Here is a 20,275-nt window from a genome sequence, read left to right on the forward strand (position 1 = left end):
CTAGTGGTTACCGCCACTCCAGCAGCTACACTTGCATAGATCATTGGGAATGTACTAATCACCTCCTTTTTAATGGAACAGCAGGAGGAATCTCAGACGGACATCTCACAGCCTCAGGGTTCATGACCCTGACCACTCCACTGCGATTCCCTTTGTCTGATTACAGCGAGAAACACATTTCTGCAGATGCCCTCACGTGAGGTCACACCTCAACTGACTATCAGCTACACGCATGAATCCATAAAAAAAAAAAAAAACAAACATAAAAACATCTAAAGGTACAAATATGTATGATTTAAACTAAAATATTTAACAGCTGTCAGGTATAACCAATGAGCGACACATGACGTACTAAACATCCAGATCCCAGACCAGGTCTGCTCCTGAAAGTGAGTATCAGCACCTCAATGTGAATTGATTATGTGCGTCTAATCATCAGTGAGACTGGCCAGTGTGATTACTCAGCGAACAGCATCATGTGCCGAGATGCGTGCCTCCTGCTTCACAGCTGTGATGATATGGGAGGATGAGCTGGGCATGGGAGTTTGCTTACAGAGGCCCCTCTGCACTCCAGAGAGCTGCCTCATTGATGTGGTTGTGCAAGATGAAAACAAGTGGTATTGTCTTTGGACAACTGACTTCTAAGTGTACTTCCCCTCGAACAAATCCACTGAACCTGAACCCTGCTGCTGCTGTTTGCACAGCCAAAGCAACGCTTCAATCGATCTGTAGAGAAAACCTCTTGTCCCGCATGCACTCTTTAACTAGAGTGACCATACCTTTACTTTCAAAAACAACTCTACTAGTGAGAAGCTCAAGGGTCAGAGTTACTGTACCATGACAATGTTTCAGTAACTGAAGGTAAATCGGTCCCATTTTAAATAGGAAACCAGCCATTTTTGCAAGTTTCCTCCTGTGATACCTGAAACTCTAAATGGACCTAATTTACCGGACTTCCTTCTAAACCGGTGAACAAAAGTTCTTTGTCTCAATTGTAGGAAAAATGCCACAAAGTTATTAACTGTGCCATCTGATACCACTGGTGTGCTTCAAAAATTGTGCATGTCATACTTATTTTTTAGATTATTTTGGTAGAGACAACGTTGCTGTCATTTCGGTTTTTTGTTGAAAAATATTTCTGAAATTGTTTTGCTGCACTGTTAAAGTCATGCATCCATGTTATCATGGTTTCAATCAGTTATCTGACCGGACATCTCACATGCAAAACATGACATTATCTAAATAAAAAATAAAAAAAATAAACCAAAAAATATGTTACAGATATCATTTTTTGTCACGTTGTATTTGTTTCAAATGCAACTTAAAGTTTCATTTTTTTAAAATATAAAAACTGTCAAAGTGGAAAATACATTTTTTCCTCATAGAAAACACAAAAAAATAATTCAAGCATTAAACTCTACCTGAAAGTCAGCCAGATATATTATCCATAATTAGGTCAAGATGAATTTATTTCAAGTCTGACATTATTTATAGACAGTTCTACAAATTTATCGTAAATGTTTGCTGCCTGACGTGTCCACCCATCTGCTGTCCACTTTGTTTTGTCTTGCAGATGTTTCAGAATTCTTCAGTTTACAGGGAGAAAACAAGGAGAAACAACAACCCTGGACTCAGCTGTGTACACTTTCACGCCGCATGCAGTCTGAACTTTCCACAGTTATTCAACAGAGTTTGTTCAGTTGTGTTTTCACACTTTTAGTTTAAGCTCTATGATTCGTCTCGGCTCTACTCAGGACTGTGTTTACCACGCATTTTTTAATAAAGCGTGCTGAAATATGCCGTCTGCCTGAAATACTTTACTACTTTCACATTCCACAGTGGCTTACATTTAGCTCCCACTGCTGTAATGTAAGACAAACGCACTATACTGTATTTCCATAGCTTGCGATTCAAACAATAAAAAAAAATGTACATAAAAAAATTAAATATTAGCATGTGACTTTGTGTTATCGCCCAGTTTTTGACTCTGATTTTGATGCTTTCAAAGAGCCGAACTTTAAAATTTCACCAATTTTAAGATGACACTTGACTCACCCCAAAAGCAGGATTGACCGTCCCCTGTTTCTTGAGTCCCAGCTCTATCGTCTCCTCACTTGTCAGACGCATTCTTGTAAAAAAAGGTAAGCTGGCGTACAGTTCTGTGAACTCCTCACAAACATGCACACAAAGGGAGCAAAGCCCTGACTGACTGACCACAGATGTAAAAGGGACAATGGGCCTCACAGTCACCAGGGGAAACTGAGTATCACAGCCAAAAAAGAGTGGCTCAGTTATTTTGTAATCCCCTCCCTGGCTGCTCTGCAACTGACTGGTCCGCTGCTACGCAAGAGCAAGCTGTAGTTACTCTGACTTACGGTCATGTGCCTGCTGTTGTGTGACGACGAATCGAACCAAGATAGACAAGCGTGTTTGTCACATGAATCTTTAATGTGTCAGACTAATCATCTACTCTTATCGTGGTTTGGACCTTGGATATCTGACCAGTAAGTGTCATTGTGGAGAGACAGCAGAGCTCATCTTCAGATGTTCAGCTGAACTTCAGTGGAAGCCATTGTCACATCATAAAACTGAGGATGACACTAGCATTAACGTTGAAAGTTTTACTAACATTAGCTCAGTTTCTGGCTCCAGAACTTAAGCTTGCAGTAATGCATCCTTCCACTCAGACACTGAAACTTATAAACTTCTTACAAAACTTGTTTGATCTTTGATTTCATTGTGTTTTCCTGTTCAATTTTTATCAAGTGTCTTTTAATTAAAAGTATATTTTTCTGTTCACGTATATTTACTTTTTTGTAAAATATTATACTACTTAAACATCCAACACATTGTGGTTGAATAAATTATTTATAGTAGGGATGCACCGAATTTTTGGCCACCGAAAAAGGCCCAAAAGTGCATTTTCGGTTTTCAGCGGAAACACTTTTTTCCACCAAAACAACTCGGCTAAAACAGGATGTTGTGATGGCACGACCAGCACGGGTTTGTCTGGATGCTCCAGCATGTCTGAGGTGTCTTTTCTTGCTCCATTTGAGCAGCTAACTAAAGAGATCCGCTGTGCTGTTGCCTTATGTTTTATTGTGCATTGTTGGAATGTGCTAAATAAATGTTTATAATTTTGTAATTGCTTTATTCTTCGAATAATAATATTATTATTCTTTAATATTAAGTTATGCATTTGCAATGCCTTGATTTCAGTGAGGTTAGTACACAGTCATAGCCATAAATGCAATGGTACTAATAATTGGCATAATACGTTTTTTCGGTGTTTCGGCCTTTGATTCTTCACTTTCAGTTTTTGGTTTTGGCCAAGAATTTTCATTTTGGTGCATCCCTAATTTATAGTGACTTTTTGAATAACATATATATATGTTTACTGGGATTTTTCACATATACAAAAGTTAGTCATGGAGTTCCACATGGTTGGGTCAGGTTCTTTTTATCCTTTATAGACGTTCTTTAGGCAAGAATATACAGAGAAACTGCAGGAATTCACATTTTTGTACAGATGAGGTTTGGTAGTGATCTGATTGATTAAAGCTCTAATACACAGACTGGTGGCTTCCCAAGCAGTTCTGTGCAACAAAAAAATAATCTGGCATGTCAAGTTATATTTGGCCTTAAACACCCCACAAGCACATCCATATACATTCTCCCCAAATTGAATTACCTTAGCCTCTAATAGGATGAAGCACTGATCAGCAATCAAAAAAAATCTTCATATATTTCAACCTGTTGGGGACAATGGAAAACCTCATCTGACCCAGAAGTGCCATCATCCCTGTTCCTATTACCATGCATGCTCAAGAATTGGACACACGGGGCAAGTGAAAACAAACAGGAATATTATGCTTAACGTATCTGTGCAGTCTGCTGAATGGGAAGCCCTTTTCCTGCTGAGAGAGGGTGGAATCAATTCACTGCGGTGGCATGGTGTATTAACGAGTCATCATGAGAGTGGCAGGCACTGAGAAAAGGTTCTTCTGGAGGGGTCTGATCATTTTGATCTGATCTGATCTGATTCATTTTTCTAGAACCCACAAAAGATAAATGGGGTACACTGTGGAGTAAGTACAATGGCTGTTGCTAGTTTAGCTATAAAATCTTGAAAATCCAAGATTATTATTAGCAACTCTGTCAGTATTTTACACGTGGCAAGCCAGAAGTCATAACATAAAGGTTACCATAATGGTAAACAAACTGTTATAATTGGTACAATAGCGTTTGTACCAAGACAACTTGCTGTAAAAAGAGGAGACCCGGACCCATTTCAAAGGAAAGGATCCAGATTTTACAGTACAGTAGTACATGCCTTTATAACTTATCTCGTCACTACCTTACTTACTGAGGTGATACTTTGCTTACTGGTACTTCTATTAAATCTTAACTCTATACAGAATAGAAACAAAATGTGTAAATGACCATAGAAAACAGGCTGTGTGATGTTCCCATTGAGCCAAAAAAAATGATTGAAATTTCAACAACCAGAATGCATCAGGTACGCTGATGCCACATCACATCACACCTCAAAGAGAGGTCAAACCTTTAAAACAGTGGTGGATAACAGTCTAGGGCAGTGTATTTGCTAACGGACAGAATACAAAATGTCTGTTTTCACACAGTGACAAAACACTATAACTGTAGATCTATATCACTCTAAGCCATATCATCCTGTTTCTTTTGAGTAGGGGTGGGCGATATGGCAAAAATTTTATATCACGATTCTTTAATGATAAAATCACGATCTCGATTTTATCACGATTTGTTTTTACATTGACACTAATTTGCATGTTTCTGTGTAAATGAGGTCAGGTAGTCTACTCTGTCACCTCTCAAAAACTGTAAAAGATTTAGCTATAAAATGTTGTGTTGTGACTCCTATGATACATTCTGCATCTATGAAACAAGTAGCCCTGAATTTCTTACTCCAAGTTAAGAAGTCAACAACAAGCATGCCAAGTACAGTTTGTTTGAGCAGCAGCTCTGAAGACAACCAGATGGGACTTTTGTTTGAAGCTGCTCTCAATAAGAAGTGCAACTGTGCCGGTGAAGGTAGAATAAGCATGCAGCATCACATACAGCTGACAAAGGACATAAAACAGTTTTTTAACGCTGCTTGACGAAAGAACGAATCTTGTGTTGAACAGCAGAGAAGCTCAGTGTTCTTCAGTGAACCGTCACCCACTGATTTTATCACCATCCTCATGTACCTACGTCACCAACACAAAGAGGCTCCTGGGTCATGCTGTTTACTCTCAAAGCTTTGGAACTATAAATACTGATTTACACTGTGAAGTGTCAGCAGGACAGATTCAAATTTAAATGACCTCATCTTTAATACAGATCTCTCCATGTACCTGTTTTTTTTCCCCATTTGATGGTTGGTTGCTTTTTCAGATTTTTTTTTCATGAACTTGCCGTTCAGCAGGAGTCCGAAGTGATTCGACATGGACATGGAACTGTACCACCAGAAAAGATTCTTTGTTCCTTCAGTCTCTCAGCTCACGGTTTGAACTGTGCTGTAGTAACCGTTTCATGTGATAGAACCAAAGAAGTGGGACTGTTTCCATTCTGGGAAAAGTTTACCGTTACCTTATCTATGCTATGATTTCTCAGTAAGCTATTACTGCTAACAGTCAAACACATCTGGTAAATGGTGCCCAATATAAGACATGTGGAAAAAGTGAATCAGAACTTCATTTGAGGACTCTAATGAAGCATGAACCCTTGTGATGCTCCAGACAAAAGGCATTCATGACTGATGTGCAAACAAGTGATCAGCATCACGTGTTACTGTCACAGCAACTGTCAATCTGTATCGATAGTGGGAAGTCTTGTGATGTTCTGTTATAACTGTTCGTGAAAAATGACAATCAAAAGAAGGTCAGAATGAATGATATGTATACAAGTAGCCATCTATGATAGAAGGGTCACCACATGAACAATCCTTTATGGCAATCCCGGCATTATCATTTAGCTTTGTGAAAGTCGGCAAGAGCAGGAGTCTCAAACCAGTAACCTTTCTATGTGGCCCATACATGATGTCCAAAAATAAAACAATCTGGATCTCGTCACTAGGGGAAGACGGAACTAATAACTATAAATATTCAGTAAATTCAGTAACTTTACAAACACTGGTCAGATTGACAAATTGGGATTGGGAAGGACATTGTGATTTGAATAGAGGGCAAATGCTGAGCTGCTATCTTTCCAACTAAGCTGAATGTCAAGCTTTGTTATTAATGTAACTACACAATTATTATTATACTGTGTTATCTGAGAGATAGAGGTACACTAAATTAGAGTAAGTGTGACATAAAGGTGTCTCACAATGGCTTTCCCATAGCATGTGTCACACAGAGCAGAGGAGATTTCCCACAAGTCCTGGGAGCAGTTATCTCTGCAAAAGAGTACAAAGAAGAGACAAGGTTAAGTGTTTTTTTTAGAATGCAAAATAATAGAGATACAGAGAAAGTTAAAGGTCCTGGAGGTGGTTCTGAGTGTTCCATTTGCATTTGTGTTGCCTGGAAATCTCAACATGAAGTCTAAAAAAGTCTAGTTAATTGAAGCAGGCCCCCATTAGGCTGAAATAACAAAATAAAACTACAGAGACACACAAACACTGGGAATGACCAATACAACGGTATGACTGGAAAAGTTAGGAATGAATTGAAGGCTCTGCAACTAAAGACAACTAAAGAAGACAACAGCAGGATTCTGTCCATGATGAAGACATCACATCCAAGTCAACAACACTCTGGAGGAGGCAGGCAAACAAGCACAAACAAGCAGTAGCTGAAGGCAGAAAAGGCCTGCCGAGCATCAACAAGGCAGAAACTCAGCATTTGGACATGTCCATGGGTTCCAGACTTTAGGCAAATAATGACTTGGCTGCAAATAATTTTCATCCAAGTATTAAGGACAATGCTTATGTTTGTAATTATGTTAAAGCCTGACTGTAGTTCCTAACGTACACTAAAAAAGGCCCAAGACCACGTCAAGGACAATCTGTTCTGACAGTTTCAAGGGAATTTGTCCTTTTCCACACCTTGACTAGACCCTATGCACATGATCTGGGATCATGTGCATAGGGTCTAGTCAAGGTGAAAGAATGCAGAAATAATTTCCAAGTCCTACCTGTAATGGTGAATTACAAATACTTTGGCAGCTCATGTTCTTCTTTGTGTTCAAGTTTCAGTTTAAAAAAAAAAAAAAAAAAAGTAATTTTGCTTCTCTACTTTATGAGCCACACATTCAAAGGCAGAGGCTGCACTGGGGCTTTTTTATTTCAAGTATTTTTATAACAGTTAATGCAGAATATTTAGTAAAGTACAGATCGCTACAGAATTCTTGGTGATGCACATACTGTGACATTCACTACTGCAGAAAAGAAGTAATAAAAAACAGGACACCTGATCATGAGTTAGTGAATGAAACAACTAAACAATCCACTTTGATCAAACATTTGTATAAACTGCGAGCCTCTGCACAGACATCCACAGATACACACATTTGCTCTGATCATGCAAAATATACCAAATAACAGCTGTGCAGCAAAACAAATTAGGAAACCAAAGACAACCAGATGTGCAACAATTGAGAAAGAGAAAACCACACGATCCCGTGGACACCTATCTACTCTGCATGCGAGTAACAACTGTGAGTGAATACAAAGCCCACTTTACTGCATGGTAAAGTAGTGGCGTCACTACAAGTACTATAACCAAGGCAAAAGGTCACTCAGTGTGACCTTTTGTGCAGGTATTTGTGTGTTTGTTACTTAAAACTGCCCTGTCAAATGAAAATTGCTGCTCCAGTCAAATAAACTGTTGTTGAGCTCATGTTTGTCCACCAGATGGCAGCACAGCCAAAGGCAGGCATCCACCTGAAGAAAAGGGAGTGTTTAGTAGGAAACATTAACCTCGTCACACAGGTGTTTTTAACATCTAAAAACTATATGTAATAAATTAAATGCATTCCAGGTTATTTATTTAAGCAAAATCTTCCTTCTTATTTCAAACCCCACGCCTTTGTCCCTGTTCAGTCTCATTCTTTACCTCATTCACTGCCAGCGTTCTGTTTGTAAACCTCGTCAACATGTCTGAACTCTGCTTATTGTCTGATTCCTGTTGGACTTGGTGTTGAATTTCTTGTGTGCTGAATCCTGTTTTTCCCAGAAAACCACCAGCTCTTTTGGATAAAGTCCAAGAGACAGCATTACACTGAGCTCACGCTGACCCATAAGTGCATCAGTCGAGCTGTTAAAGGCAGTTAAAATAGTATCTGAATATTTTTAATTAATATATATATATAAAAAACAAGTATGTTTTGTCTTGTCTAATGGTAAAGCTACAGCTAACTTGAGTCATTGATGTTTGTTTTTGAGCATTTCAGATTTCAAAAGCAGATTATTTTTAATGTAAAACCACCACACTCACAAATCCCTGTTTGTCTAGGTCTCTTGTAAGCCCTTTCATTGAGCACATACGCCCCATTCAAGCACAATTCAACTTTTACAAAGGTACATTCATTCACTGGATGGCTATGGTAAATCCTAATCTCTCTGCCATAACCTCCTGGGGGTCCCTACAGCTCAGCGCAGAGCAACATAATCTGAAGTAATTCCACACTTCCACCATGTAGGTCCTGGGAAAACTGAGCTACTCAGAAACGTTGGTTTGTTTGTTAGATGGCATTAATAACAAAAAATAATAACATTACATCCCTTTAAACATTCATATTATAAAATATATAAAATATATAAAAATACAAATATATGTAAGTATCCATCCACTACCAAATATAACTAAATAAACAACAAAAACATGATGAAATGTGCTTCAAAAATAGGTCTCTGGTGCTAAGGGAAAGCACATGGCTAACAAACACATACATGCTGTTGTCATGTTGTCTCCATTAAGAATCAATTAGGTCACCGTTTCCTGTTATCGCTCACTTTCTTTGGTGCAAATTAGCCCCTTTTTTATGTAAGCACATTTAAATACTTCTCGCTTCATCTCCTTTTAACACAACTCAATACTGACGCAAAGAAACACATGGACCATTTGGAACAATCAATTTATTCCCGACACTGACACACACGCACTTCCTGACTCCCGCTCTGACCTCTAACTCTGTGTGTGACTGAACAACTGGTCAACAACAATGGCCTCGGGACGCAGTGAGTTTGACTGACCCAGTTAACATCAATGTTCTCAGCATTTAGCAAACATTAGCTTAGACTGAATGGCCTCATGCATGGAGGAAATTAGGGTAAACCTTTACCATTTAATTTTAAATGTTCAGTTATTAATGCACACAGATATTTTAGTGTTGTTGATAGTAACTATTCTCACCACACCACAAGTGTTGTACATCTTACTTGCAGAAATTGTAATAAAACTCAACTTTTAGCATTTTATTTTTCCAGACAGCAGAAAACATCTGCATAGTGCAACATCTCACCAGCACTTCATGTACCAGTACTTCATGTTTGGTTGTTCCAGACAGTCAGACTGCAGACCTTTGCCATGGATAAACACGAACTACAACTCACCACTAGTTTTTTTTGTCCTTCACCCAGAGGTGGACGATTTAAAATCTATAATTACAGGACACACATCCTCACAAAACACCACTAATATAAGTAAGTAAAAATGCCATTTTACCAATTTAGCTTTTTAAAGATACATAAACAGAACACTTAAATAAAGGTACTTACTGGTGTATTTTTGTCATGAAATAAACATTTACTACCAGGAATCTGATGAAAAACCTATTAAAACAACAACCTTTTAGACTTTTGGGACCAGAAGTGCTAAAATGCTCATCCTTTTCTGGGTTTTGGTGCACTCTAAACAGGGTACTAGTTAGTCCTTGGTGCTACAGTAACACATTACATTCTGCTTGTTGCCCCTAACACCTGCTTGGCCTTAGCAACAGTCAGCTACACACTGATGAGCAAACCTGTATCTTTGACTGACCTTGCAACTTAACCACAGCTCAACCATTGTCTTCTCAGAATTTTGCATAGAAAAGTAGAAGACATTTTACTGTTTTATTCATAAATGATTGTTGCTATGGGCTGCAAACACAGTAAAGACATTTTCAGTACACTTATGGTCACAATATAGCAGCTTGGCAGAAGTAGACCATGTCAACACTCCCAGCTGTCTGACTTGCTTCCTCAGCTTTTGTTAGCCTCCCTCCGTGGTGTCTCCACACCACAATGTCTTTATTCTGATAAAGATTTTTCCTCTTCCTTCATAAATCCACTTTCATCTGCTGCATTCATCAGACTGCACCATGGTTTTTACATAGATGTGAAGCTGCTGCTACCGCCCTTCCTTTCTCTTATTTCTGAATGAGTATATCTTGCTCTGATGACGGCATGCTCTCCCCTCCCACTCAGGCTCTCTAGTCTTCTCTCGCCGTCTCCCCCACCCTTCTTTCATCCAGCTGCTGTTTTCCTGAATGAAGCCATCATCATCATCATCATCATCATAAACCATGCTGTTGCCCTGCATACGCCAAACATCTGGCTCTCTGCAGACAACCTCACAGATGCGAAAAAGTAAAAGAAGAAAAAACCTTGCTGCCTCCCTGCATTTCAGGATTACAGCATTTAATCTGCACGGCAACAGCCCCCAGATGCTGCTGCAACGCAGCGCTTATGGAGAAGCAAAAAAGGACGTAGACAGAGAGACAGAGATGCAACAGAACGGAGGGGGCGAGATTAAGAATGGCTGCTTATTCATTCATAATTTTCTCTTCATTCAGATCGCCTGCCAGCCCTGTGGACAGCCATGATCGCCATGTTACATAAGCGAGGGAGAAGGGATCAAGTAAGGAGAAATGCCAAGAGGGGGGAGGGGAGACAGGGGAGACGGGGGAGGGGAGACAGGGGGTGAAGTCAGGTGAAAGAGGGTGGAGACAGAGATAAAAGAAAAAAAAAACAAGAGGCATCTTAGCAACTCATATCCGTTTACCACTGTCCTGGTCACCTTAACACAACATCAGAGTGTGATGTATGTAGTCTGACAGCGTCTTTGGTTTTGGAAGCTGCAGGAAGAGAGTGATGCATACAGCACAGATGACGTTTTGCGTATCTGGTAATGGACTGTCTACTCACAATAATCTGAATTATATCTGTACAAAGTAGACTACACTGAATACGCCTGAATAAAAAGAAAGTAAAGCAAAGAGCAACTGAAACTGTGGTGGTATTCAGTCAGCCTTATGGAGACATCAACGACCTGCTTCACCTAGCTTCAAGTAACGACTCAAAGAGCTCAGAGGTTTCTTGGCCCCTCCCTTCTGACTTAACATCTTAAAGCCATACTCATTCACTACTGCTCTAGATGCATGCCAAAAAACACTACCGGGGTAGAAGCAGTCTAGTGAGAGTAGTGTGGAATCTGGACTTTGGTCATCCAGCTAGTTATACGCGTTCACTTCATTATAATTATCTCTGTGAAGTGAGTCAGGAACCCTCCTATTCATAAGTCTGAATAAACCTGATACAAACAATATACCACATATGAATTGTGACTGGTTATCTAACATGGGGTGGGCTTTATGCGATGACTTTGTGTTTGCCTTGTTCAAAAATATTTGTAGAATTTCCAATAACACCTCAGATTTTAGTCTTTTTTATTCATTCAAGTCTGGTTGTCGCTCTGCCTAATTCACATGCTTAGTTTCTTTGATTGGTTTTATGATTATACAAATGTGTCCAGATCGAGTTTATTCTATGCCCATTGGTACTGTCCCCTGGAAAACCAACTGGAATTCACAGACAAGACTAATTTTTTTTGCATAGAACAGAAACATAATACTGATGGCTGACCAGGTCAGGCTATTCACATACATCACAGTTGCAATGAATGTTGTAGTTATGCTTCTCAAGGGTTTGCCTTCTAACTGCATGACCTACCACCCTTCATTAGAGCAAATAATGTCTCCTTGTTCTTCGGTCACACATCTACTGTAGAATGCAGCAAGGGACCTCATCTATTCTCCTCGTCAGTGCTTCTACTTTATAAAAATGTAGTCTCTTCTTCTCTTGTAATGCAAATAACGTCCTGCACCCGACTGCTGTTTTCATTTCCTTTCATGAATGAAATCCTGAATGGCAAGAAAAAAAAAAGACTTTCTACAGTTAGACCAGAACAGCACAGCATGGAGTGGCTTCAAAAACCCCACAGACCTGCTGACCAATCACTGCTGTAGCTCATCTCCCATCTCTGCTTATTAGCCGTTTAACTCTCATCACAGAGACTTAACCGCTCATATTTAGTATCTGTATTTGTGTTGATTTGTTCTTTGTGCCATGCTGTGGTGTTCCAAAGCCTCCTTTCCATTAATTATGTCCTCTTGCATCATATAGTGTTTAACCCAAATGTTGTTCCACCTACAAAAATACAGTATAAAGAGACCAGTGTTTTTATTCTGCCACTTCCTGTGCCCCCACTGAAAAGAGAAATGAAACAGAAATGGAGTTTAACAGGGGGAAGAGAAATGACAGGATAAAAGAGAACAAGCAAAAGATGAATCAGGACATGATGACTAACGTCTTGCATAACTCAGTCTGAAAATTCTTCCTATTGCTTGTCGGCAAGCACCCACAAAAACAATGTTTTGTAAGACACCCACTGTGCTCTCTGCTGAATCCAGTCCTGCAGACACACTAACACTGTTTGTTACCTCATCAGTAAACATTGCAGCTTTAACACCAAGGAGGTATAGAAAGGGAAATATATAAGCAGCCATCATAATGCCAGATCTATTAAAATAGGTGACACATTGTCAGTTGGTTTTCACTCGCTAAAAAAATAGGTTGACGCATACAGGCCAGTGAGAGTCAGCTAAAGGTGCAGGTGATCGGCTGACATAAAGTGGGTTAAGAGAATGAATGGATGGATGATGGAGGTGATACAAACACACTGGTTTTTACAATCACCTGGGAACATACCGACATTTTTGGGGTCTCTCCTGCTGAGGATGAGTTCAACAGCAACCTTTAGGTTAAGAAATACAGCCCACAAAGAGATTCTCCAAAAAATGCAGTTCTTACAGTGGCCACTTGGGGCAGGCTCCAGAATAACACAATCTCAACAGCTCACCGTGAAGGAGCTGGTGCTATCATAGGTCTCTACCCACTTGCTTGCATCACTTCCAGTCATGCTCCACCTCTTTTTGCTCATTTTTTGGACAACATGTCCTCATGGAGCAAAAAAAAAACAAAACACATTTGGTTGATAATACATTCGTGGATTACGACACAGTTACATTTATTCAGGATGGAGGCTGAACTGCTATGGAAATAAATGTCAGATTTTACCAGAATCAGTTACCCCAAACTCCTTGTATACAAAGGTTGAATGGGTAATACCTTGTGATTGTCTGTGCAGTATTCTATACATTAGTTATCTATCCTTTCATACAAGGCAACATACAGGACTTGTACATCCCGCTCCAAACACACATTGCTTTTACATCATCCTGCAAAGAGCTTCCCTCGTGGATTTTCTTGCTCCATCCAACCAAAATAGCCTCTAGGAGTGGATGAATCAGACCAACCCACCACCATCAGCAGACCATTCCCCCTATGGCATGATGATGTTTACGCCTCCAGTTTCTCTTGTCTTCCACTTCCTTTCTCTCCTTTTGTTTCAGGGCTTTTCTTTATCCACCCATGCATTCTGTACTTTTCCCCTCCCTCCTTATTTTAGTCCGTCACTAGCTTTTCTCAAGAAGAAACAAAAACTTTAGCAACTGTGCACTTCTATTGTTAGTTTTACTTTTCATTTATTAGTAAAATATTTAACTGATTCCCACAGTATGGATCAAAAGGCTTGATTACAACTACTAAGACTACATAATGACTGCAGGCCAGACGTGAAGAATCCACACTGTGTCACAACAAGCCTGCATGTTGACTGCTAGGTAAAATATGACAGCCAGGTGTGTGTATACACATAATGGAGCCCCTGGCTCAGACAGGTCCTGTTTACCAGCATTAGTTAGCAGAAAACTCTTGATGTGGTACGTCTCTTGCTCCGGGGTGTTCTGAAGGGCTGAGGTGTTTGTCTTTAGCTTTTACATGCTACTGGCACAGGCAGGCTCTTTCCTGTAAATGCTATGATCAGTTTATACTGGAGATAATATTTGAGTTGTCTAAGACATTAATGTGCTACTTATTGTCAGGTCTCCTTTGATCAGCACACCTAAACACTCAAGTGTTGATTCACCTGGACAGTAAATCCACATTTAAGGATTTAAACTCAAACTCTTATCAACATGCACAACCCAAAATATGTAATATATAATTAAGACTAAAAGTGCACAGAAGGTCCGAGGTGTGGCAGCTGGCAGCACTAACCCAGCTCCAAACCTTCACCCAAGATTCTCAGGTTTTTCTTACGTTGGGAATCATTTCCCCTTATTTATTTCAGTTGCGGTTTAGATTTAGAAAGCTAAATATCTTGGTTAGGTTTAAAAAAAAAAGACTATTATCTGGGTCATTACAGGTCAAACTCGCAAAAATGGTGGCCAATGACAGAAATGGTTTTCCTTGTATTGACAGCGTTTTAACTGTCTATGGTCGTATCTGGGGGATGCGTTATTGATGAAATGACAGATTTTTGTGAGAACCTGGTCTACTAACAACATCAACCATGCTGGTGAAACTAAAAAAACTACTCAAAGTATTTAAAAAGGGATTTTTAAATAGCTCTGCTTCCCATCAGAACATTCACACATTGTACCACATTGTACCTGACAGACCAAAACAATCTCTGATTTATGAAATCTGGCTGACCACAGTAATACACACATGCAAGCGGGAGCGCTGACACATAAACCACCTCCTCAATTTCATGACCTCTCACTAGAATTCACACACAGGGGTGAAGTGACAGGCAGCCGGACTGTGTTTCAGGAAATCTCTCCGAAACGAAAAAAAAAAGTGTGACAGGAACGCTGACAAGGGAGACTAAGAATAACGCATCACACCTCCAGCACCATCTCACACTTTCCCAGAGCTGTGAAAGAAGAAAATGGGATGAGGAGGAATTCGGCTGTCTCCCACTCACACTCATAGTACACTTGTTGGACTGATGTCTGGTTGCCTTATATCAGCCTTCAGACTTTTCATGAGCTTGTTGTTTATACTCCCCTGGTCAATTTGTACTAACTTCTTTTTCTATCATACAGTGGCCATATATGCTAACAATTTAACAACAACAAAAGCAAAACAAAAACAAGAGTGTGGTCAATACAAATCTGCACAACCCGTCTCTGACCTGCCCCGTTGTTCCCTTATACCGTTATTATATAGTTGAAGTTTATTGCTGCTGTATTTTATATGCCACTGAGCTAGCTTTATACTTGACATCATTATGAAGTAATGGCCCACACACACACACACACACACACGTGGACCCATACATACTGAAGCCTCTAAAATATTAAAAAGAAAATGAGAGCATAAATATTGATGCAGAAAGATTAGCACAGCCTGAACCTCGAACTGAGACAAGCTCATAAATAATTACACAGTTTGCTTGCTCATTCTTAAATCTTACACATACCCTCATGAAGTCACGTCGGCCTATTAGGAGTCATTCTTCCTGAACTCACAGCTTGAGGCAGACAGAAGACACAAAATATGAATTCTTCACACGTATGACGTATGAAATAAATGTTACATGATGCTCACTGCTCACTTTTGTTTATGCAGAATTGATGTTTCAGAGGTTCCAAACTTTTACATATTTGTGTCGATGGTGTTAAAATTGTGTTTGGTCCTTTTTTGTGGGCTTCAAGTTGGGTTCAGAAATTAGGTTAAGACCTATTAGGTTTAAACACAGCCTTTAACTGAAGCAGACTTAAAACTGGGTGAGGAACAGCTAAACTCCTCACCTAAGGTGATGTTATGGAAGACGAATCTACCTTAGTAAGGCCCCTCCCAGGTGAAGCTGTTAACACAGACTAAGGTTTCAAGATGTGCTGTTCAAGCTCTTTTGAAGAAGTACAAAGAAAACAGCAATGTTAAGTATCACAGACACAGTGGTCGGCCATGGAAACTTGATTTGATGAAAGACACATCACACTTCGAAATCAGAAGATGTCCAACAGTGACATACGTAACTGGCAGAAATCAGTGGGACCCAGGTTTACCCATTTCTTTCCAGGAAGGGTCTGGCCAGAAGTGGTCATCCAGGAATACTTTCAGCCAAAATGTCAGATCTCTGTGGTGGAACTAAGACAACTCAACTATGCATCAACATAGGAACTGACAACAGTGAAACATGGTGGAAGTTTGGGACTATGTTGCAGCATAAGAAGAAAAGGGAGATAAAGATTATAAAGATATAATTAGTCAAAACACTGAGTGCATCAGTGACTGTGTCCAAACTCTGATGGCTGTACCACTGGAAACCTCATACCTTCAAACTAATCGTACATTAAACCCAATCAAATGATTCATGGACTGAAATCATTTGGTCATGTGCCGGAAACCTTTGTCATCCTTTAGAAATTACTCACATCATGCCTATAATGCTGACTCACCACCTTCCCATGTGCTCTAAATACCCTTCTGTCCATTTCTACTTTGTCCACAGCCATTTCATTTTCTCCTTTCATACACTTTAGGTGGTAGAATATACAGAACAATGTGGACATGAAAGGAGAGATGGGCATTTTTAGAAGTGGAAGCAATAAGAAAACTAAAGACCTTTTTTGTACTTTAACATGTGAGACATTTGGAAAATTGCAGGTGCTCTCAAATCAACTGATGGAAGACTGTAGCAGGAAGTGCAAGGCCACTAATTGTCCTTAAAGGCCACATGGTGACAGCAGGAAACGAATCACCAAGTCTGAACGTACGTTAGTCAGACTGGCACACCTTCATTTTCTAGTCTTACTGTTGACTTAAGGTGCATCAAAGCTGCTGGAGATTTTTTTAACGTTTGTTTAACGGCGTGATCCAGCCCAGCATGACTCAAACCAAAGCACCACATCATTAAAAACCCATGAGCAATTTTTATGTATTTATTTTTTTAAACGAGTGGTTGTTATGAGCAGAACACTGACCTCACTGTTAGCTAGAGGGGCTAAATTATGTATGGGCACCTTGAGATGACATCATTTATGAGATTACTCAGGAGGAAGCCCATGTCAGTGGTGATTCCAACCATGTACTGATTGTTTTTAATCTAACTCTGAAGGAAAAGGGTAAACTGACAAACTGCTCCTTTAAAGTTTTAAGTTAATATCTGTTTATTAATTCTTTTCTACAAACTAACTTCACTGACATGAGGTGTTGGGCAAGTCCGTCATGTCATCAGTAGGTTTCTGAAGAGCTGTTTTGAGTGACGGAGGCTCAGACTGCCGCCATGTTGGCAATGTCACAGTCTGCCAACACGAGTGGAGCTCAGGCAGGTCGGCAGTCACAGAAGAAGGGTTCAGGCTAAAATGCATGCTAACCAGCTAGACTGCATCACTGTATACCACAAGCAGTGAGTGTGTAGTGTCTGGGGATCTGTGTGGCACAGAAAGGCAGCATATTCTGATGCAATTCAACTAGGACGGTGAAGCAATACGCGTTCCAACCTGCCTGAACTGAAGCTGGACTAAAGGTCAAAATGGTAGCAAGTGACTCATTGTCCATGCTAAGCTAAAAACAAACCATGAGCGGCCCTGTCTTCTGCCCATTCAGCTCTCCAATATCTCCTCCCTGGATTATAAATGGGATCATTTCTAACTTAAAGACAATTTGTCATGGTTTAGAGCAGAGGTCCTCACATGATTGCCTATTGCCTCCATGACCCCTAGGGGGTCAGCAGAGGTACAAGGCAGTCCTTTAATCTAGAGAGAGACGATCTATGTTCCTTATATCTCACAGACAGTGTGCAGACTTAAAATCATGTGCAAAAGCATTTTTCCAGAAACACTGTACATGCTACCATCAATGGTGAGATTTTTATTGCCCACATGTTTTAGATATTTTCTTAGCCATGTTGGAAACATCTGGACATGATGTCACATACTTTTACTGGCACATCCTCTGAGGCCATCTCATTATTTCTGCTTAATAAATGCCATGCAGTTTGTATTACAGGAGAAGTAAAACAATAGTGACTCACAGCAGTGTATAGTTGTGCTGTTGGCGAGTGTAACTTTTACCCAGTGACTCACGTTCACTGAGCAATATTACTACCTGGAGGTCACACAGTTGCCGATGTTGATTACTGGCAGATTAGAAAAGGAAATGATTCACCTGACATGTTTACAGCTGTGTGTCGTGATTCATGATTCATGATTCATTGTTCTAAAACTCCCTAAGATCACTGTCAAATCCACATTCACACACACTATAATTAGCCGGGTGCAGGAGACTGCTGGGTACAGTGGGTGGACTCTGTTATGAAGCTTTCACACCCATACAAGCCTTTTGGGTTTGTTGTTGTGTGCAGCAACACTTGAGCTACTGTAATGTGACATTTCCGTCTGTGCCACTCATCCAAGATGCTTCAGTTTATTAATGAACTTCACACATTAAAACCTAGAAAATTAAAAGATGCGAGAAAGAAGGCAAGACGGTCGCTGAAGGCCAACAATGAACAATTTGGTTTTATAAAAAGAAAACACAGTGATTCCGTCAATTTAATGTGATCTCATGCAGCACCAGCACGGATGAACCTTCCTTGATGTCAGCTACAAGTTTATAAACATCAGGACACCTACACTCAACAAAAATATAAACGCAACACTTTTGTTTTTGCTCCCATGTTTCATGAGATGGACTTGAAGATCTAAACTTCATTCCAGATACACAATATTACCATTCCTCTCAAACATTGTTCACAAATCTGTCTAAATGTGTGATAGTGAGCACTTCTGCTTTGCTGAGATAATCCATCCCACCTCACAGGTGTGCCACATCAAGATGCTGATCTGACATCATGATTAGTGCACAGGTGTACCTCAAACTGCCCACAATAAAAGGCCACCCTGAAATGTGCAGTTTTGTCTCACAGCAAAATGCCACAGATGCCACAAGCATTGAGGGAGCGTGCAATTGGCATGCTGACAGCAGGAATGTCAACCAGATCTGTTGCTCGTGCATTGAATGTTCATTTCTCCACCATAAGCCCTCTCCAAAGGCGTTTCAGAGAATATGGCAGTACATCCAACCGGCCTCACAACCGCAGACCACGAGTAACCACACCAGCCCAGGACCTCCACATCCAGCAGGTTCACCTCCGAGATCGTCTGAGACCAGCCACTCAGACAGCTGCTGAAACAATTGGTTTGCATAACCAAACAATTTCTGCACAAACTGTCAGAAACCGTCTCAGGGAAGCTCAACTGCATGCTCGTCGTCCTCATCGGGGTCTTAACCTGACTCCAGATCGTTGCCGTAACAGACTTGAGTGGGCAAATGCTCACATTCGATGGCGTCTAGCACGTTGGAGAGGTGTTCTCTTCACGGATGAATCTCGGTTTACATTGTTCAGGGCAGATGGCAGACGGCGTGTGTGGCTTCGTGTGGGTGAGCGCTTTGCTGATGTCAATATTGTGGATCGAGTGGCCCATGGTGGTGGTGGGGTCATGGTATGGGCAGGCATCTGTTATGGACGAAGAACACAGGTGCATTTTATTGATGGCATTTTGAATGCACAGAGATACCGTGATGAGATCCTGAGGCCCATTGTTGTGCCATACATCCATGAACATCACCTCATGTTTCAGCAAGATAATGCACGGCCCCATGTTGCAAGGATCTGTACACAATTCTTGGAAGCTGAAAATGTCCCAGTTCTTGCATGGCCAGCATACTCACCGGACATGTCACCCATTGAACATGTTTGGGATGTACTTGACCGGCGTATACGACAGCGTGCACCAGTTCCCACTAATATCCAGCAACTTCGCACAGCCATTGAAGAGGAGTGGACCAACATTCCACAGGCCACAATAGACAATCTGATAAACTCTATGCGAAGAAGATGTGTTGCACTGCATGAGGCAAATGGTGGTCACACCAGATACTGACTGGTTCTGAGTCCCCAGACCGCCAATAAAGCAGAAACAAAATGCACATTTCAGGGTGGCCTTTTATTGTGGGCAGTTTAAGGTACACCTGTGCACTAATCATGATGTCAGATCAGCATCTTGATGTGGCACACCTGTGAGGTGGGATGGATTATCTCAGCAAAGCAGAAGTGCTCACTATCACACATTT

The 20,275-nt window shown here is 40.5% G+C and overlaps 1 protein-coding gene across 1 annotated transcript in view; it reads right to left on the reverse strand.

The window, feature by feature from the left end:
• LOC114451856 (solute carrier family 23 member 2) overlaps positions 1 to 2,315 on the reverse strand; it is a 36,951-nt gene extending 34,636 nt beyond the window's left edge. The window contains exon 1 of the mRNA XM_028430791.1: positions 2,056 to 2,315. Within this exon, the coding sequence (XP_028286592.1) occupies positions 2,056 to 2,127 (72 nt within the window). The 5' untranslated portion in view covers positions 2,128 to 2,315. The remainder of the gene's footprint in view (positions 1 to 2,055) is intronic.
• Between the last annotated feature and the right edge of the window lie 17,960 nt (positions 2,316 to 20,275).

The sequence above is a fragment of the Parambassis ranga genome, chromosome 19, assembly GCF_900634625.1.
Source record: "Parambassis ranga chromosome 19, fParRan2.1, whole genome shotgun sequence".
In the NCBI taxonomy this organism is placed as follows: Eukaryota; Metazoa; Chordata; class Actinopteri; family Ambassidae; genus Parambassis; species Parambassis ranga.